The sequence below is a fragment of the Neodiprion pinetum genome, chromosome 3 (genome assembly GCF_021155775.2).
Source record: "Neodiprion pinetum isolate iyNeoPine1 chromosome 3, iyNeoPine1.2, whole genome shotgun sequence".
Lineage (NCBI taxonomy): Eukaryota > Metazoa > Arthropoda > Insecta > Hymenoptera > Diprionidae > Neodiprion > Neodiprion pinetum.
Window position 1 is genome coordinate 7584462 of NC_060234.1, and position 22850 is coordinate 7607311.

The 22850-nt window shown below is 37.6% G+C and overlaps 1 protein-coding gene across 2 annotated transcripts; it reads left to right on the forward strand.

The window, feature by feature from the left end:
- The first annotated feature begins 18983 nt into the window (after positions 1-18983).
- Positions 18984-22786, forward strand: LOC124213946 (zinc finger protein 277). Of its 2 annotated transcripts, none has more exons than XM_069134877.1 (9): positions 18984-19149; positions 19319-19541; positions 19712-19889; positions 20110-20312; positions 20373-20535; positions 20851-21066; positions 21278-21423; positions 21764-21868; positions 21970-22786. In XM_069134877.1, coding segments are annotated over exons 1-9 (1260 nt in total). In that variant the 5' UTR covers positions 18984-19124; the 3' UTR covers positions 21971-22786. The 2 variants fall into 2 exon arrangements, with proteins under 2 accessions (XP_068990978.1, XP_046471737.1); XM_046615781.2 differs by having other exon boundaries at positions 21764-21865; positions 21972-22786.
- Positions 22787-22850: the final 64 nt, after the last annotated feature.

Consider the following 22850-nt stretch of genomic DNA (forward strand, 5'->3'; position numbering starts at 1 on the left):
TCGGTCACTCGGAGAAAATGGCCGAGAGCTTACCGCGTGCACAATAATTTGGCGTCCACGATGTACCCTGGATCTGAAACAATATCGCAAAGTTTTTGTTGGGCGCCTGGCGTGATTAACACGCCTCGAAATCATTAATACGCTATTCCTCGGGCATATGCTCGATAGCTCAGTACCGCGGAGAGGAGAGGGGTAATTTTTGGAGAGAGAGAGAGACACTCGAAATATACACGCTATTTAACAAAAGTAAAATAAAATCTTATATTTCACAATAGCGGTGATACAAAACAAAAAAAAAATATAATTCAAAAATCGCTCATCGCGAGTCTAAAACTAAATAGAAAATTACACGTAACCTACTCTATTTCTTACTCTAATGAGCTCGCGGCTCCCTAACTAAAACGTCCCTCGACGATCACAAAATCCTCATACGCAGTTCTCAATTTGCAAATTCGCCATTTGTTCTCCATGGCGATTACTGCTCGAAACGAAACTAAAACTAATTATTCGACGGTGCGCCGTCAGGTCTCGCAACTTAAAACACCATGCTCAAACTTCTCGTCCCAACTGCTGCGCAACGCAACGGCAATTTCGACTATACATCGCCTAACCTCGACTAAACACTATCTTAACTAAACGTAAACTTAACTAAGCGCAAGCACCACTACATTTAACTTCAACTAAACACAAGCTCAAAGTAACCCAACTCAAACTACCTTATCTTAAATAACGGGTACGGAACTCAATGCAGGCGCCACTAAACGTAACCTAAACTATACGCAATCGCAACGCATCCGAACGTAATTCTTTTCAAAATCCTCCAAAATGTTACCCGCTAATCCGAGCACTCCAATTCGGCACTTCCCGACCTACTCGAGAGGTGACACTAAAAAAAAACGATAACGCGGCTCGACCCGGTACGGCGAAATTCGGCTATACTTGATTTCACTAACGAGAAAGATTCAACTGAAACCCGTGACTCTACTCAACTTTTTCAGAAACTCAAAATTTACTTTACTCTAACCCGCGTACTCAGGCTACGGTCATCAAGCAGGAGAATCGGCAAAAGAATTTCGAGTACTTTTCTACAACGCAAATCCAAAACGGCTATCCGTTACTCGGCAAGCCTTTTCGCAATTATGCTCGAAATTCAATCGCGGGGATAGAAGCAGCGCTTACCTTCTACATCCTTGCAACCCCCTTTCCATTCCCTTCGCGATTTTTGGGCGACTCCATTGCTTCGCGAACTCCCCCAAAACGTGACTACTAATCACGACCGCCAGAACCAGAGTGGTTTCAAAAACCTACCACCTGCCGCAACACGGATCTCGATACTCCATCCCACACGTGACGTCATACCCCCAAGAATACGCAATAATCGATCCGTCATCGATTTCGTCGATCGCGCAACTCGACGCGCACCTTCGATAGCATCGCTGCGCAGAACTTAAAGCTAACTCGCAATCTCGTCCTCCGCGCAGCTCCATGACGTCTTGGCGGTGAGCGTGGTGCTCCCTCGTCGCTAGTCGGTCCGTCGCAAGTTCGCTGGTCAATTGTTGGCGGGGTGAAGGGGAAGAGGCTGCGGCGCGCCGGCCGCCAGCGGGAATCGCGTCCACCTTGGATTCCCGCGATGCGGGGATCTGCGTCGGCTCCCCCTCCGCAGCCTCGACATCCTTCCTTCGCAATTGTCGCTAGTCCGCCACTTCGCACTTTCCTTGAATTCGGTGTCGACTTCTTGCCTGATGCCGTTGTAGCTCGAAAAATAAAAAAAAACAAAAAAAACTGAAATATCTTACGCTGGTCGCTAAAGTGTCCCCTCTCGTAGTTTCGGATGCGTGACTCTAGTCCTGGCGCTCTTTTCCAAAAACTTCGCGACTCAATTTCGGAAATTCCTAAATTTTTGGTTCCGCCCAGGGTTCAAGAAGCCCCTTGTAACGGGCATCAAAAATGCCACGTTACAATATGTATATATGCATATTTTCTTTCCGCAAACTTCGGGATATAGAATTTTTCTGGATTACTCTATGACCGTTTTTCATTCCAAGGAAAGAAAGCATAAACAGTGAGGGAATAACGTTATCCCCAGTTTTCACAGTGTCAAAAGCCAAATAATGGACCTTGGAGGATCTCACATCCACCTATTTTTATGCTCACGCTTGTATAGCCACATAAGCATGTCTAAAAGAGCCTTTTTAGGGTGTTCTCACAGATTTGCTCGTGCCTGGCGAAGGCAAGAAATAAAAAGGAGGAAAGACATTAGTCACTTGCTGACAATCGTCTTTATGTATCCGGATCTCCTCCCTCGAAGCTAGGGATCGCGATTAGGGTGGATTTATCAGATTTTGACGGAAACGGGTCAGAGACCGCGAGTCCAACAGCTGCAATTTTTTTATTTTTATTTATTTTTTTACTACCAGTTCCTTGCAATTGCCTTGTTTTCTCCAACCAGAAGTGGCTTTGGTTTGCTCTCACCTTACGTCGCGTCGTTTCAAATTCTGTCCAACCGTCTTGTTTGTTTATTTTGTAATCACTGCAGTGGAACCTAAATGAAAATTATGAAACCGTAATATTGTTTATTGCTTCTATTATAGTTACGAAATGATTTTCGCGTCAGTATCAGTATTACTGATCATTTAAAGGTAATCGCGATGGTTTCAGAAATTTAATTAATACATATTCGAATGGATCGTTATATCATTTTTTAAACGACGTCGATGTATACATATATCGAAAATTTAAGAAACGAAGTGTCCAGATTTTATTTAAATCTGAAGTGTAATTCAAATGTCCGAAATTTTGCTTGTTCAAAAACTGACACTGCACAGATGTCAATTAATTTTGCCTAAATCAAGATTATACTTGAAATGATCGCGCTGATTAGTTATTTTTATTATTCATTTTTATACACAATTATGTAATACCTATGATAAAAATGATCAGAAAATGTAGCAAAGGGAACTATACTATAGTGTTTTACAAAAGAGGTACAACAAAAACTATTATTCAATATTATGTCACAGTAAGTTGCTTATTTTTCTGGGTATACAAAAATGGTGAAAACATTCGAAAACGAAGTACGTGAAAATTGGAGTATTAAGGAAGTTTTATCGCAAAATGAATTGACGGTTAGAAAAAGATGAAACTCGAAACCATTCTTCTAATCGTCAATTCTTAGACGAAAAAAGTACTTTGCCATGAGAGTACTTCTTAAATTACGAATATACCGGAACAGTCTCTTAAAACTTGAAAATCAACTGCGCACGCGCCAAATAATTCAATCTCATTGGTCGGCGAAATCTTTCCGCGGCAATATTCTTGTCTGCGATGCAGGCGTGCCAACGTACGCAAAATGTGTACGTTTTAATTTTCAAAGAGGATAAGCATTAAATTCCGACCGTTCTTTGAAGAATCAACTCTCCGACCCAACAACAAATGCTTCCCAAACCTTTCCGAGTCACTAGCACAATTATTTGAGATTCTAACCTCGAAAATTCGTATCAACTACATCGCCGCTAGAAACATAGTTTGACAGCTGAAACTTGGGATGAACAGCCGATAAAACTGGCGCATGCGCAGTTCATTTTCAAGGACTTATCTTTAGATGTTTACATTACCCGTGTTTCAAATCCTATTTTTCTCTAACCCTCAATTCGTTTTACGATAGAACTCCCTTAATTCGTGCCCATGGTGGTCACGTCACGCAATTCATGTGCGTATATACGGAAAAGACACAGGTGCAGACATGGCAGCTTAATATATAACCTTAAAGGTGATGGGATGGAGGGAAAGCCCGAGGAATTTATTCGAGGACATGGCTACCATTATATCGAAACGGATAGTTCTGCCCAGGAGATGTATTTGCGGGTGTAAATAATTTATGAGCAAGTGCTCGACTGTCATCCGGACACCTTGGAGTTTCCTCCAATGCTCTTGAAATCGACACTCCGGCTGCATTGTTTATTCCGCTGTGTGTCAGCTTCGCTCACTTTACCTAATTCAATATGCATCTATAATATATTTTTACCTAACCGCGTTGATTCACCGCTATTCTCATACACAGCCCAACGCCACATCTAATTGTAATCTAAATGAAAATCTAATGTTTGATGGTAATATGTTGAGAAAAGTTGTGACGGGAAGGTGTTGTCTCCTTAATTTCTATCTTCCACTTTATTTTATTACGGTTATTTATTTATCTGGTTCGTTACGAGAAGTCTTATCAATTCACCTCAAGATAAATTGGTGATTTTTTCAAGATGTTTTCTTTTAAGTTTTGTCAATTTTTGGAATCCTTAGCCGGTTAAATCCAGGCCTTTAGTTTTCTGGACCACTTTTCCTTTTCGATAAATTACAGTTGCCAGAATCTCTCTGATGAACTTTTACAACAGAGGTGGAACGACTTAAATTGAATAATTAATTCAAATAAACTTTTCCAGTGCACTTGATGACACCAGCGATATCAAATTTGTAAATAACTTTACTTATCATACACAAAACGTCGCAATTTCTCCCAACATATTTTACCGGATTCTTCTCCTCCCTTTTCACAACAATCCCGTGAAAAGAGTGTTGTTTGTCAAACTTGAACTTATTTTCTATCAATCCAACATTTACAAATAACTCTAAATTAACTTAGAACTAATTTGCAAACTATAAATCAATGAAAAAGCCTTTTCTACACAAAGCATCGTTTTTTTATCGCTTATGCTTCGATTTTTTTTTTTTTAGTCCTCTTTCTTATCATTATACTGGTATAATTAGTCGTAGCAAAGTCCGAGTCGACTACTGACAAAAAAAAATTCTGTAGCAGTAACATTGTGAAATCGGACAAATCTATTTGATGTTTAACGATTTTAAACCGATTTTAAATGAAGCATCGATACCCCAGACTTTTATTTATCATTCGAATATTTTCTATTTGTGTATTTGTAACGAGATATTTGCACTTGACGAATATAATAATTAATAAATTATACTCGGCGTACGACTATCTCGTAATAAAATTATTAAAAAGTATGAATTTTTGTTCGTCCAAGCCGTAAACTTTATACGATTGTTACAACGATGTATTAAATATTATGTGACCCGATTTCCCGTGAATATTTTTAAACTCTACAGCTGTGTAAACAAATAAATCGCATTTAAACTTATTTGGGAAAGAATCGAGTCGGTGTGTACAGCGATAAGTGTGAGTGGACAGTCTCCATTCCTATCCCGACGAACTCGGCAGCCATATACTGAATTGCACACTTCATTTCAAGTGAATATTTATACGCTCGCTTAACGGTCGGTTGTAAACTCGTCCGAAAGTTTATGCATCGTATCCCTTCGCAGTAGTATTACTGCAATTTTATTGCGTTACTTAAAGTGATCTAGCTTTCTACTAGATCAGATCGTTGATGCAGCTTCCGTGTTTCGCTGGGAATTACGACAAAGACAGATGCGGTACACAGACGCAGTTTGGCTTATGGAAGGAAATCACTTCTCACTGAATTAAATCAATCACAGTTTGCCTTTTATCAATCTCATCTGATTTTGTACAATTATTTGAAACACGGATGGGCATATTTTTACTTTTCAAGTCCAACGTACAGAAGTAAAAAATTACTTAGTACCGATCAGATTATCAGTATCCAAGTACAGATGGATTTTGTATTGAGAAATGCAACAAGTACCAAATACCGGTGTATTTTTTATTTATAATTCTAGTCATTTCTAAGTACTACGGTATTGAGGTGATTGGAACTTGTCAATGCTGTAGTTGCAAAATACATAAATCGAAAAGTAGGCCGAGTTGCCAAATGCATTTATCTCTTTTAAACATCGTTACACGTGATCTCGTAATTTTAAATTTACGCGGTTGTATCGGTCATGTCAACAATTGTTTTATCGATGTATATAAAATTTGAAATTATATTTCCAACATTTACCATGTTTGCCGAAGAAACTTTAAACTTTTTCATCGTTATTGTTACAATTTTTTTCCTCATTCTTGCTTTTACTGCTATATATTTCAGAAGATGAACAAATTGTTCCTCAAAAATTTAGGTTGCAACTATTCTTGTACTATTTTGAATTCACGCGTGATAATTTTCTCATTCAAAATATTCTGGAGATATTTAAGAACGTCATAAAATCCTGAATTAGTAAGTAAGTCTTTACATTAACAGTACAATTTTAATTATTATTTCCTATTTCACAAAGTACAAATACGTTCGTGCTTGGTATTTCAACTTGTAATTAGTATCTCCTATCTCAAAAAATACGAAATACATTCGTACTTGGTATTTCCTATTTCACAAAGTAAAAATCAAAATTGCACTTGGTATTTTCTGTTTAAAAAAATACGAAATAAATTTTTACTTAGTATTTTGTATTTCACAAAGTGCGAAGTACATCAGGACTCGATATTTAGTCAATATCAAATACAGAAGTATCATGTACTTGGTAATTACCGGGGCTATTTTAAGTACAAATTTACTCAAGGGCTGTGCATTCCTCATATGAAATCTATAATAACCGATGTACTTTCTTTATCCGTGTTTAAGATAAAGAAAAAGAATAGAAAAATTCAAAATAATCAGATTTTTCAGACGGATTAAGTAACGAGAAATTCATCTTAAATAACGATTTTGAGTGGTCATCTTTGCGGTATAAATGCCTGAAAGAAATTTCAACACCGTTGAATGAGGAAAGTTCGAAACATATAACTCGGCATTAGGAGCAAAAGCTCCTCGAAACGAATAAAATTCATTTTGAAATGGTATATAATGCAACGAGGAGAAGGATCAGCGAAGTTTTTCTTTGAAACGAAACTCGGTCAACGATACCGCGAATTGTACTTAGCAACGGTGTTCCGGATCTAAATGCGGATATCATCATCTATCAGTTACCGCGGAACGAAGGGTAAAATCTCGAGGGAGGCCGGGGTCGAGGCATTTCTAAAAACGCAGATTGCAATATCGCAGGGACGACGGCGGAATCCCCGTAATGGATTCAGGAAACATCTATCATCTACCCGCCATCAGCGTCAAAATCCCGCAGACCGGCAACTACAGCGGGCAGCGAGCTTTTCCCCACACATATGTACGTGCCGGTGCAAGCATGGATGTAACAGGGACGCCGAATACCGAAGAGTAAATATAAGAGCTGGTGAATAGCTGATCACAGTGACTGGCATCTCCGTCGGCGAATTTTCACAGCCCCATCCCGATTTCTCCAAGACCAGACTCGCTGGTTATTTGCGATGAGATTTCACGGAAGTGTTTTTTAAGCCCTGATTTGAACCCCCCGCGATCCGCGGGGAGAAGGAAGAAAAGAAGCCGAGGGTTTTTCATGAATTTTAGAGATTTCCAAGATTATTACCGAACAACAATCAACCTCACCCAAAGTTTTCCAATCGTCCCGTCTAGTATATAAGACGTTATTGTACACGTTGATACAAAATTATGTTTTTTTACTAATTTCTTCTACTTTATGTACGTGTTTCAATTTGTATACGAACACCGTCATGTAATTTATTCTCGAGGCAATAAATTCACCTCGTGTAGTTCCGTTGAATTTAAAACTCCTTGACGTCTCGGAAATTGAAATATTTCCACTCTTGGGAATTAAATTTTTGTTACCCCGTTATAAGGTTAAAGAAGTTCTTATAATGGAAATAAAGAATTCATTCGCAAAACAAATCGTGAATTTGTCGTCAGCAATCACCGGGACATGAGCAAACTTTTATATCTACTCAGAGCAAAACCTTCGATTTGGTTCTCCTAATGGGAAAATCGATTGAAAAAACGTTTGAAAAGTCTACAATAGAAACCGTGCTGCAAACACATGAGAATAATTAGTATACCGTAATCTTTTTTCAGACCTTGATGCAAATATTCGCGAGATGTTGACGAGATTTAGGAAAATTGTTTTTTTTTTTTGCTCGTATTTTACGATGTCACATGCTTCCATAAAAGAAAAAAAGTTTTTCAACATACGAAATTCATTTTCTGCTTACTCGTAATTCTTTGTTCAGAAATAAATTTTTGTCAACCTATCGAAATGTAATTTTCAAATACCTGCGTCAGTCGAACAAATCAGAGTTCTAAGAAAAAAATGTATTTCGAGGGGTGTACACAGATTACTGTAATCTCTTGTATTCATTGTAATAATGTATATTCTCTGTTATCTTTACGCAATCCATGTGTAATCTTTTCTAATAAGTTGCAATGCTGCTGTAATATTTACAATATTTCTGCAATCTTTGCAATCCTTCTATAATCCCTGCAATCATTGTAATAAATTTGTGATATTTTTAATTGCAATCGGTACATGCCATGTTCGCATAGTGTCTTATTTCGCTTTTCTAAATATTACGTTAAAATACAGAAATGCAACAATCAACGAGAAAGATCGTGGAAAGTTTGCGTCAGCTTGGCCAATGAAAGAATTCCCGTGCATCTAACAGTTAAAACTTTGTCAAGAAGCTAAGGTGGTGTGAGCAGCTGGTCTTTGTAGCGCGATAGCTTTATCCGTCGAGAAAGTTAATTTCAGGTTGTACCACTGCCGAGCCCTCAAGTGTTTATAATCTAAGAAACCGTATCTTATAAAGCTGAACAGCTTAATTTGCAATCGCCGGCCAGGTTGAAGATAATAAGAATAATGCCTTGTGATTATGGGCTGGGTAGTCTTATCAGGGTATTGTTGTGCTCTCCCCGCCTGCACCCTCGAACATGAAAACGCTTCAAGGTTTTTTAACCTCTCAAGTTTTCGCCTTATCCCAAAGCTTAAGCCAAATCTGTTCAAATTCGAGAGATTCTCATTGTACGACGACCTTTATTGTCATACCATTGTTTACGGAATCCCGTGACGCGAAACTGCTCAAATCACACCGCGAGAAGGTAATGAAATAAGAGTAACGGTAACGATCGTGTTAATCTACAGATGTTGAAACGGTACCTTTTGAATGGAAATTCGCGTCGCGAAATCTCGCTGCTACTTTCACTTTAAGGGTGGGCGGGGTTTTATATACGACGTCAATTCAAGAGAGCATGCAATATCGATGCCAATCCACGCTTATCAGCACACCGGGGGTAAGTGAAGTAACCCAAAGTCGATGGGATCCCGGCTCTCCTCGAAGGAAGCCAGGGAGACACTTTTGGGTTCCTTTTTCGCGGGGGAAAAGGCAATTCTTTTAATGGGTTGCGTGATGGCCCGATCAGTACGTATCCGGAACACGCAAGCCGAGGGAAAACCCAACTCGCCATCCCGTGCTCGAAACTCCGGCGTCTCTATGGCGGCAGGTTCGGCTGACCGTTGGCCGACGTCGACGTCGAGGGTGGGTATCGTCGGATAACGCGGACGGCGACGATGAGATAACCGAATCAGTCGAACGTGCCCATAACACGTTAAATTGGAAAATTATCTACGATTTGTTTGCGCTGTCTTAGCGACGACGAAGAATTCGTCCCGCGTCGAACCCAAGCGATCTGGTGATGAGATACGAGGCTGACTGGTTTAAAAAAAGTTGGTACAAGCTAAAGGAACCGTTTAAAGAACCTCTTGTTTTTATTTTCCTAGCATTTGATTTAGGGGGCCGGATCCGTTCATTCGTAAAAAGGAATAAGATTTTCCCTGTGCATGGAAATAGTGTTTTTGTTCAGAAAAACATCGTGCCATGAAAATATGGTGTTTACAGTTTTTCGTTGTATGGATTATGTAGTGCCTGGGGGGTGGGGGTAGGAAATCAGTAGAACCGAAAATCAGAACGGACAGAATTCCGAATTTAGTAAACTCTAATGACAAACGTAAGAGAAGAGATACTGTCAGAAATTTTAAGTCCCTGATGGTGCCCAATAAAAAGCTGCAGTTTACCTAAAATGTATTTGGTAGAGGGCTCTATTATCCGAACCCATTTACTTCAGAAAACGTTAATCCAAGAATTCAGAGATGCAGAATTTAATAATGTATAGAGTCAATATTCCAGTGAACGAATTTGTAGAAAGTTTCATATTCTCAAATGTCCAAATATTATAAAAATAAAAGTTGGAACTTGATCATCTAGAAATATATTTACGTTCGGAATTCTGACCATTCTGATTTGTTACCCGCATCAGTGCCTGGGTACAGACCTTGAATTTGTATTCCCAAGGCAAAGTTTGGAATGAAACACCGAAGAAAGAATAGTACATTTTCGATGAAGGCAACAATATTATACTGTAATAAATAGCTAAGTCATTGACCGATGGTCAAATTTCCCACTGGAATAATTTTCTTCGCTTACAGAACAACATTCACTACCTCCGAGTAACGTAAACTATCTTCTATAATCTACAACAGTCGTATATTATTCATACCAAGTACTTGGAGCAGACCGACCGCAACCGTACGAAACTACAGAACCGTCATTCGACTCAGCTAATTGCAAGACCATACTATCCACCGATGATCAGAGGTTGAAGTTTAGATTAAAACCATCCGAAGAAAGTTGCGAGGGCTTTGCGTCGAATCTGTGTTGACCTTTAGGAAGTTTCACAAACTGACCACAGAAGCAGAAACAGAGCTTCGCTGCCAGTTTCTCGATACTACAGGCTGTCTGTCCTATCCTGAAACTAAAGGTTACTTAAACACGAATTGCAATCAGTCTCCAAGGTACGTATCGAGGTATGAAATCGACCAGATGTCAACGAATTTAGATTAAGATGCGTAGGAACAATGCGACTAATTCTCATCTCCAAAGACTCCGAGTGCTCGCAATAATGGCAACTCTTGATTTTCTTTTCAGTGTGCCGGCACTCTGCTCTTGCAGAATTCCAATTGAATTCCGCCTGGGGATGAGAAATATCGAATAAGACATTTTACCACACAGCTAAATACGTAGCGAACCCTTGATTCGACCACTTCGTCTTTTTTGTTCGTTCTCTAGGCTTGAATCCGACCAAGCAATCAATATCTATCCACCATTATTCGAACTAAAATGCAGAGTAAGTTCACTTATTACTGATCGACTGTTTTAAAGCCCACGTAACTTTATCACTGGCCTGTTTAACCGTATTCCAGATGAACGTCTTAGATGTTCGCCATTCTTTATTTTCCTTCGCCAAAATTCACCTATTAAAGCAATCACGAAACAAGATGTCAGTGATTTATAACGATATGCTAAATATAATTAACGAAAATCATGAATATTGTGTCAGTTTCTTCAAATCAGTTCCAAAAGATTTTCGTATTTTCAATATTCATTAATTTCAGGTGAAATGGAAATATTTCGTTAGTATGGGTATATCTGTTTAAAATGAAGCCACTTGTTATGTTTCTGAAATGAGAAACGAAGTAGACAATACTTTTTGAAAACATTATCAAATAAGCGGCACAGTCTTGTCAGAGCCAATTGTAACGGATCGAAACTTTTCAAGTATGACATACAATGGGAACGTTATAAAAATGCGAGCATTCCGTTACCCGTGAAACTGTTGGATCGAGGGTGAAGCGCCTCGGGTATGGAACACAATCATGTTGATGATTTGCTCAAATGAACTAACGAATAAGCTGGTACAGCATTGTTAAAACTTTATCGTCAAACTTCTCACTTTGGCACTACGAACTGCAAGATGCAGCGGCTCGAAAGTTACCAGCAGCAGTTAAAATTCATACCATCCGAGGAATATCTAGAACAGAACCAAATAAAATGATTCACCATTCTCATTGAAGACCCTTAAAAGTTTAATACAGAAATTACAGAACGGAATGAGGAGTTGTTACCGCTTGAGAATTATCTACAGACAGTATCTAGGACGGGTTAAAACATCGCAGTAACATCGCGGATGCGTGAAATAATTTAAGTACACAGTGTGCGGTGGGAACTGGGTTACTAATTAACCCTAATCGATCACGTTTCTTTCATAGTTTTTTGCTCAAAATCGATTCTGTAAAAATAAAAATAATTTACAATATTAAAACAATCAATTTTCGTTAGGAAAACTGTTAGAGTTTTTTCTGCGATCCTTAACCAATTACCAGATATTTGTCTAAGATTTTTAGAACTCATTATTGAAGCAGGGTATAATTTTTTTGGAACTGGGGTCAATTTCACCCCGTGTGGCCGTTATGCGATTCTACTGACAATGAGGTATGAACTGTTAGGGTCAATATCTCAGCTAATCGAATTCCAACAACTTCTGATAACATCACCTTCACTATACTGCCATTGTTTTTCATTTCTTGTCCCATTATCATACAACGACATCAGTTTGTTAAACTGATGGGTACTTATGATCACCGACGAACAGAATTATACTAATCCTTCGCCAGTTGTAAAGTAGGTAATTTCCATTCGGCAAAATGAGATGAAATAAGTATTGAGGCATAACAATGTCCATGATCGAGGTAGAACATGCCCTGTTTCCGCCTCACTGACCACCGCCCATTTCTAATTGTGACCCCCATTTGTCATGGGCTACAAGCTGCTTTCGTGTTGATCCTATCCCGTTGCCCGTTATTACCCAGTTTATACACACCTATTCAAATATCATCTACGGCTGTACTACGAGATCAATATTTGCTAATTAATACCCGTCAACCAAAAATAGGAACACTAGCAACAGTATCGGGTTACTTGTACCGTTGGTTATGAAAGCCGGATAACACCGTGCAGTATAATTATTTACTGGTATTATTACATGACTATAACAACGTTGTTACACTCTCGGTCATTCGTAGGTCTAATTATTCAATTTGAACTTTGCTGACCATCTTCAATTAGAGTATTTACTGATCCTTTGTTTGGTTTTCAAGCGTTGATATCTACACTTTCGAAACAAGCTGTTACATGAACTAGGATAACGAGTAACATAACCTCCAAAACCGATGCATATGCGACGGCCTCTGATAAGAGTTTTTATCGCTACCCAGCTGAAAAAAAAACATCTTTTTTCACTTCGTGCGAGTCGTTGTACCTTCATCAAGAGCACAAAAAATAATTAATTAAGCGACTTCAGCGGCATTCTCACTTTAGCTGAAACATAAAAAGATTGCAATGTCGGATATGCTTTTCGTCTTAAGCCGTCATGTGTACATTAGAGTGGTCCTTACTTAGGGTGTTGACGAATTTCTGGAGCAAAGAAATAAAGTATAAAGTGATCATAAAATCCAATTTTATTCGTATGTCGACGCAAAAACCTCTTGGAACCAGCGTAAGAAGTTGGCGTTAAAGAATAATCAGTGGATAATATAGCGTGTCCATTGAATTGTATTTGAGGTACGTGGTGGCGCTGCCGTATACTTGTATCTATTTAGTCAAGTTAGCCTTCTTGAGACGGCTGTTAATTATGTTACAGTGACGATAAAGAACTTCCAAAAGATGTGTGATATTAATTAGAATCCCACCAGATCTGTTCAGTTGGGATAAAGATTTGAACTCAATTTAGGTTGCACGGCGCGAGAAAAATTCAACACCCCAAATAAAGAATTATTCGGGAGGTTATGTTGCCCGCTTCACTGGTTCATAGAGTGTGTTGGGAGCGTAGATGTTGGCAGTAGAAAATCGCAAGAGGATCGGTATTAAAGCTGTGTTCTAATTAAACAAGTTATTCAAAGTCGGAGGAGAAAGCATGAAATTAGATTTCTCGCGCACTAAGTATTCGGCTTTGAAAGGAGAAGGGATTCGGTCGGACTCGAAGTCTGTATAGTTTTCAATTGTTCTTTTCTCACGAGACGTATATAATACTGTCTGTTCATTGTATACGAAATGATTTAGACTCCAAGCGTGGATCGTTCCGTAGTAGGTGACAGACCAGAGTAGAAATTGAGACGTTTTTTCATATCTCAAAAACGCAGAACGTTTAGGCAGCTGGTTTTGGGTAGGCAAAAAGGTCGGTGTGTACAAGGTATAAAAAATAATAGTAACCCCTGCAGATGCTATAAATTTCTTTGGACGACGGGAGATGAAACCGACTGTAAGCTCGGCGGGATACGAAAGAGCGGATATAAGGTAGTACGAAAATGATAAATTTCTTGTGAAGGATGGTAAATTGATGTTTGCAAAAGACAAGCGAGAGGAAGTCTACGGGTGACGATGTAGGGGGGGGTGAAAAAGTTGAGGAATCCCGGGGTTTCGATGCCGCTGTGTCACTCGGGCATTTTTGAAGGATTCGATTAAGGCTCTACCTCCAACCGAGATGGACCAGAAGTTCCGGGAGGGGATGGGAAATAACCAGCGAACGCCCTTCGGCGGCATATCGCTTCTGGGGAATTGAATACCGCGGGCTTTTCCCCATCCTCTATTTTTATCCTTTATCTTTCTGTCCCGCCTCGCCCCTCCGCGAAAATTACATTCCGCAAGTACGAAACGAAGATTTCGATCTTTGATATTTGTTTATGCTTCACGCCTCGCCCCTCATCTCATAACTTAAAAACGCGTCGGTGCCGCTGCCGCACAGGAAATCGTATTTTTCACAAAACGAACGATGATATAACGTAAAAGTTATCGATACGTTAGTATACTGGACTACTCAAGCGTTCGGCACCGGTTTATATTTCGGAAGAAATTATATCGGATGCAGGTGAAAATTCAGATTTATATGAACTATAATCATGCCTGTACAAGCTTATCATTCCAGTGGGTCAAAACTTGAAAATATTCACATAAATTACGATTAATTATCGCAAAATTCTAATCAATAGAAATTTAAATTCTTAGACTAATGAGATTCGACACCTTGTGGCCAATCTCAATTTTTGTCCACCTGGATTTTGACCCGTGTTAAAAATATGAAAATATGGTAACGATATACTTTTTGCAAACAAAATAATTTTGGTATCATATTTTCAATCTCCCATTAGTCGTATTGACTAGTTCTAGTGACTAATGCAGGCTTCAGACAACACTATTAATAAATGACGGTGATGTTATCGGAAATATTACCCCATTTGGTTAATAAGTATAAATAATATCCCGGTTCAAGTCAGTTGTACAAAATCGTAGACAAAAGTTGGCTGTTTCCAGACGAACACGAAATAACAGAATCGATTTGAAAATAAAAGATACCTCAACCTAATGGAAATCAACTTACCTGTTTTTTAATAATTGTATTCCAAAATCGAAGAATGGCCGTTATTAAAAACATTTTCGTAGAATTATGTTATCGCGGTCGCATTTTATATATCGCTAGGCGTAGTGCGACACGAAATACTGAATCATATGAAAGCCCTTGGGCAATTAACGAGCTTATCTGACGAATTTTTAGTGACACGGCAGACTTAAATTCTTTGAAAGCGTAGGTCAACAAACTATGGTGATGAATTCTTTATTTCAGTACGATTCAACGTCACGATTGTTGATAGTGTGAAATTATTCCGCAAATTTTTACAAACTTTCCAAACGTTACCCTTACAATTAGTACTTTAAGATAAAAAGGTAATTTTTTGTTTGAACAAATAGTTTATAAATCAAAAATACTTTAATATTAAGAAGGTATTTTTTACCCAAAATCTTGAAATCGAGTTTTATGTCAAACTGTAATATTAGTGTATGTAAACATAGTTTATATAATCTATGTATAGTTTCATTATTCCTATATGTGCAGAAAATCGCAATGTGTGTTAAAACAATGTTGAGGGGCCGTTCAAGTATTAGCTAACGCTATAACGTGTAGGCCATTTAGAGAAACGTTATCAAATGTTACCCTACAGTAATAGGCATTCCAAGCAAGTGTTAGCTAACGTAGGAAATTCAAAGTGCGTGCTGAAAGCCGGCACGCTGCCTGCTCGAGAATGATAAAAAAACTTCTCTAAAAGGATGTGTTAATAATACATGAATTGCTCAATAATAATATCTTAGAAAATATATTGTTTATTGTATGCATTTATGAAGAAAGACAATATATAATCAAATGTCAAATTTCGAAGTCCACGCATCTGAAACGCGAAAAAGAGCTCTGCTGTCTCGTTATATACGCAACTCTAAACAAAAACACTCTAATACGTTTTCATTTAACGCAAAAATAAAAAGATGACACGGATTCTACGAAATTGCAATGGCAAGTTAGTAGATCTCGTGCCATTTCTCTATTTCTATGTCCAATCCGGCAATGTCGAAATCGCCTAGGACACCCTTTTAATACTCAATGAATAATAAATTGACGTTTTATCAAACATGTCAATGTATATTATTAAGTATTAATAATTAATATTTAATAAAGTAGGAATAAATTGATCAGGATGTGACCGTAACTGGCATTTCTGCCATTCCCAGGTAATAAATCGATTTTCAAATAAACTTTTCAAAACGTGTTAGCTAACGTTAAAAAACAGTTCTGGGCAAAATAAGGACACGTTGCCAATCGTTATCACTAGGAATGGGATGCAAAAATTTGCAAAACATGCGTTAGGTCATAAACCGAGAGAAATTTTTGGTTCCGGTTACCGTTCAGTCCTTAACTATTTTCATTTTTTACCACAATCGAAAAATATACTTCTAGGTAGAAAATGAAAATTAGTCTTTTAGCTGTTACCGAAAAGTCTAGTATCCGTTACTATTATTTCTCATCACGATCACTATTTGCTATACTTTCTTGTAAGTGTTGCGAAAATTTAATGCTTGAGCAACAATAAATTGACGTTAAAGCCTTGTTTAACTAAAAAAGTAGACTAAACATCACAAACTGATTTTGCGTTGCAACTACCAAAAAAGGATCGGCAATAGCGCAAAATGGTTAGGCGTGCCTCGTTTTTCGTAATTTCAACGATATTAAAACAGTTTTTTTAACGATACCTGTTTTACTGAATTTTTCTCAGTGTACTTCAATGGCTCTTGAATAAAATTTCCCTCGTAAATAACACGATGAAAACCGATCAATTTGAAAAACTGTTTCGTAGAAAGAATCCAGCGTTTCGAAACTTGTAAGCGCGTGTAAGATTTAAACAAACGCGTCTGAGCTCCGCCTGACTAGTCGTTATTTCTACGTGGATAAACCATGTAAATATTTGCGTCAACGTACAAGCGGAAGAAGTTGTGCACTCGTACATATGTACACGTGTACGAGTACATGTACCTCTATGTGTGCCATTGAGGAGCGGGAAGAAGATGAGGAGAATACACCGCAATGCAACATCCTTGGCAATTTGGTTTTACCGCACCGCCGAGGCTTATCTTCCGCTGCTCCTCGCGTCCTCTTTTCCTCACACTCTGGCCCGCATCGGCATCCGCATTCGCAATTCAGGCTGAATTCAGATATGCGGGTGGCAACGGGGTAGCGAAGTGACGAGTGCCAGGCTGCGATTTCCCGTCTATATAAGAAGCAACGTTGTTTGCACCTGTAGTTCGAAGGTAAGATATGCTGAAATTGAAGGTAGCGGGATATCCATTGGCGTGTAAATCAGATCTCGAAAAATACTGGTATAAGACTGACATCGCTTGACGCCGCGACTCGTCGTGATATAAAGGAATAAAGATAAGAAGGGACGAGAAAAGACCGAAATCGGCAATCGGTGGAGAGCAACGGAAAAAGAAATTTAGTTTCCGCACTTGAGCCGGTAGCCTTTGATTACAAAGTTAAATTCAGTTTATGGTAATTCGACGACTAGATATACCTGCAATCGCCGACTGAAAGCAGTGTCGTCACTTTGCGAAGAGTCTTTGTCTTATATACAGGCCGGATCTTTCAATAAATAAAGAAAATGCTCAGCGTAAGCTCGGACGGGAATAGATACTTCAAACGTTGTCGTTTCAAATGAATTATTCCCAGTAGAGTCGAAATTGAAGGTGGCATAGTATTTGAAAAAGGGATTATTTAACCTTCACGGTATTCTGCTCGGTGACCAAATAGGTCGATATTTATTAAACATTTACGATCGATTCAAAGCAACGAAATTCAAGTATTGTAAAACTTACTTGAGCCTATAATCAGTGTCAGCTGAACATCGAATTCGCTTTGTCGTCATTAATGAATAATATTCTGCATGGTTTATTTCTATACGGTTGAAAAATACCGATTGAATTGAAGAAGAAGTGAAAACAGAAAATTATGAAATAACGGCCAAAGGTTTAACTAATTGTAAAATTGATTGTGCTCAATTCAATTAAACAGCGTATCCTCTGATTACAAAAGAAAGAAATCGTTAAATCGTGTACTGCAAATAATATGGAAATGGAATGAAACTAATTGTGAACCAGGATTAATTTCCACAATTTTGGAGACTTCCAGCTTTCATCCTCAATCTGCCAGAACGCCCCCAGATGCCAACGGAAGTCGCCTTCTTGACTCTGCTGCAAGCCTACTGAGCGTCAAAATTGATCTCTCAGAAATAGCGACCCAACGGATTACATCCACGGATTCAACTGACGATAAAACTTATAAAGGAATAGCTGAAAACCTACCAGTTATTGCATTTCTAAGAACACTACCACGAGCATTAATGAAAATTAATAAAACACATCAGTCGTATCAGGATTTTTCACATCTTAGGTATGTTACCTGAAGATTGTGAATCCGTCGAGTCATGTATCAAAATTTGGCGGTCTACATAGAACTCATCAGATTTCAGTGAAAATTTACAGGTCAGAGTTATTTAGAATTTAGATGAAATAGAATTTTGAAAAGTTGACGTATTTGCATGGATATATTTCTGAAAGTACGCCTTCCATACAGTTTAACAGAAATTGGAGCAAAACAATAATTGCCACGATCATTTTGGAATTCTCCGTGATGTAACGGTTTATCAAGTTATAGATCTGCTTAATTTCGACTGTATTATGTACTACGTATTCCGATCGGTATCCTTAGCATCTCTTCATTTAGGTGATCGGGAAATAAAAAAAAGATCAATCATCACTGTCGGTATGCCACTTGACTCTGTCGGTATGTCACTGGATTTTGCCGGTACTGCAGATACCAATCAATCACGAATCCTACCAACTATCTGTGGGTTACCATCGAATTTCAACACAACAAGTTGAGCATCTGCTTTACCAACTGATAGTTATCAGCTGTTAGGAAGTAGTAACAGTATTAGTAGGTCTTTTCGAACTAGCTCACGAGTAGTTACTAACCAATTAGAAAAAATAGTTGGAGTAAAAAAAAACTGTTCAAACGTCAAAATTTGTTCCATCATTCACCCGACGTGCAAATGAATAAAAGTATATCATGGCTGAACGAGCCATGAACACCGGTAAACGTTTAATTAGCCCATTTATTTCAACTATCCACTGTCTTAACCTCAATGAGTTTATTTTGTTGAGAGATCGTTGTAAAAACTTGAGACCAGGCGACTCTAAGCATATTAGAGACGCAGCTTAAGAACATCCTCGAACATAATAGTATCTTCATGTTGCTTCCAGGAAATTTCTCTCACATGTTTGGGCCGCTCAATTTTCCCACCTGCAATTCTTCGAAATGTAAATCGCAGTTTATTGAACTGGACGATAGACCTCAAGATACTAGATGCCTGCTGTGCGAAGAGACGTATTTGCTTCCTAACAATCAACAAGAAATGTTGACGCATATTTTCACACAGCATCGGCTTGTCATCGGGGATGTTGAGAAAATTGCGTCCCTCAAAAGGTGGATAGAAAGATGGAAAATTGTTTACCAATCATCTGTTATTTTGCTCTCCTATTTATTTCATGCGCGTGTATCTTTATTGGATTATATTGAGCGATTCTAGAAATTTATATGTAATAAATAAGCCGTTGTCGTTCCTAATTGCAATTTCACTTTCTTAAAATGGGTAGCTACATTCATTACTGGAGAGTGAAACTAAGCGAAGCTCCATTGACACAATTCTGCACTTCCTTACTGATGGATTGCACCCCCGATGGAAAGCCAAGTAAAAACGAACCGTACTTCTTGCTATCTGACTGCGTTGCAGAGGACAAAACTGTACGATTCGAGATACAACAGGCCAAACTGGTAAAAACAATCAGTCTAAAGAATCTTGTGCTCGTAACAAGAAAATAATACCATATGTGCACAATTTGTAGTGTACGTTTTTACAGTAATAACTGAATTCCATTAATGAATGATTTTAGTTCTTACCTTGTCCTTTTTTTTCTCACGTCTCAGAAAATTGGGTTTGTTTTCAGTCATGCCCATTCTGCAAACATGTGAAAGATTCTATTTTTATGAATAGGAATGGGTCCTGGCGCAGCAAGATAAGGAGAGAGCCGACACTAGCTTCAAGCGTGGCTGTATGTTCTGTCGAACCGAGTTCTCAGGCTCGCGTAACTCTTACTTACAGCATCTCTCCCGAAAGCATAATCTACAACTCGGAAGACCTGAGAATTTAGTTTTCGTCGACGAGTTATTGGACATGCTGCAAAATAACGTTGAGAAGTATGCTAGTATGGTAAAAAACTCCTAGCTATGATTCAATGTATTCTTTCCACCTTTCAGACTGATATGTTTTTACTGCGAAGGTGTGTTCAAGGATCGTAATACACTGAAAGAACACATGCGGAAGAAACTTCATAAAACACTTAATCCAGCGGACAAAAAGTATGACAAATTTTATGTCATCAATTATCTGGAACCCGACAGAAATTCACAACAGAAGCAGGTTTGTATTTCATAGTTCTACATCTTAATTGGATTAACAGAAGTTAATGTTATAGATAATGTTTGATGAATTCTAATATTGCAATGCTGGATTCTAAAATCTCATTTTAAATTGTATTTGCCAGTTGTTTTGACAAAAAAAAATCTCTCAAATCTATTTCAGTGTCAATTAAACTATTCTATAAAATCACAGTAAAGATTGCAGAGTGTTGAAAAATTTGTAGAATATCTTTGAAATATTGGTAAAATCTGTAAAATTTGGTATTCTTATGTTACTATTGTGATAAAGGGCAAGATCATTTTATTTCCGTTTTAGAATTGTGTTGACGATTCTGAGGATCCAACTGGCTTCACCAGCGGCAGTGAAGATGGTGAAAATGCATGGTCTGATTGGGATGAAGAAAGCGTCAATGTAGTCTGTCTATTTTGTCCTTACAACAATCGCGACTTCGCTAACATCCTCAGTCACATGATCAGCAAGCATCAATTCAATTTTGAGGAAGTAACCAAAGACTGCGATTTTTATCAGAGGGTACGAAAAATAATAAAAAATTAGAATATTCTTCGAAAACATAACGAATTAATTTCTATTACTTTCCTAGAGTGTATAATAATAACTTTTTTTTTTAAATTGATTTTATTCAATATCTTCTCGAAATGTTGGTGGGGTATGAAAAAAAAATCTGACTCTTTGAGAAAGTCACTCTACTTTTTTTGCTATTCTCATTCATTTCATTCAACAGGTGAAGATAGTAAATTTTGTACGAAGACAAATTCACATACAAAAAAAGTGCGTATTTTGCGATGAGGCCGCAAATGATCTTGGTGAACACATGAGTCAATTACGCCATTGTAAACTACCTGCTCGTCGTGTTTGGGATCAGCCAGAGTAAGTATTTTAACGCAACATCGCCCAATCCAGGTCAACACAAATCTGAAAATTCCACTCATTTATTCAGGACAGTAAAAATTGCTTTATCGTTTTCTCATGATTTGGAATCAGTTTCACTCACAATCAAAGAAGCAATATTGATTTTAGTATTTCAATAAATCGATTTTGTCAAAAACATAGATAGTCGGTAAATTTCTGTACGCTAAACATTTTCAACAATTCTTTAATTACTCCGTACTTTTTTCATGTAATAAATCAGAGATTAAGTATGTCATTTCTTGAAACACCAGTAGAGAATTTGCTGTCTTTTAAAATTTTTTATATTTTGATATTCCAGATACTATTTTCCAACGTATGAAAACGATTCCTTTCTGTATAATCTCGAAGTAAGTGGTGGCGACAACCAAGATTCTGATACGGATAACCTTTCTGCAGAAATGTAAGGGTAGAAAACTGATAATCATAATTATTGACAATGAGCTTTTCAACTACTTACCTCGCAATTAGCTTTGACTAATTGAATTAAAAAAATTCTTTTTTTCCAGGAGCAACCTGTCAATAAAACTGTGACTCAACCGACTAAAAATCGAACTGTAAAATGTATATACATATAATTGAGTGTGAGGTTATTTGTAAAAAAAAAGTAAGAAATGATTATTTGTACAAAAGTATGTTTAGTTAAATTATGATTGCCCGTAATAATTTATTAAAATGTTAAAAGTTTGTGTAAAAAAAGAAAGAAAAAAATATATATATTTCGCGTTACTATAATTATGTTGTTGGTAAGTATATCAAGTATTTCATTGTGAGTCAGCAATTACGATATTTCAAAAAATAAACGGGACTATCAAGGATTTCATTTCTTTACCTCAACATGTTAGAAATGAAACATATTTCCATATCCTGTTATTGGTGTGTAGAAGGTTTATACAAATGTAATATTGGTTTCTTTTTCTTTTTTTTTTTTTTTATGACAAGAAATCAGGTTCGTTATATTTTTGCGACGAAAATAAAGCGCATTTACACATGTCTGTGATCGATTATACCATAATTTAAGTAATATACAAACTCACGTTTCAGAGCATTCAATAACAAGCCTTCGCTTTTATTCATCAGTATACAGTTATTCTCAAAATATAAATAGATATATTAAAATAAGCTATTCGTACAACAAACCCGTTGCTGTACTGATTATATCACTGAATAAACGTGATATTTCTCTATTAATAATCTCTATTGCAAGGCCACTGCAATTCACAAATATATTTTCTCTTACAACAATTTTTTTAATTTATAGCTAAAATCGAAAAAACGAGGTATTATTTTTGTAATTTGATTACCCAACAGTGAAACAGGCACATTTAAGTGAAAAATTGTTCTTGGTCTTTTTCCAGGCTAATTTCATCAAGATTTTACACTCCAGT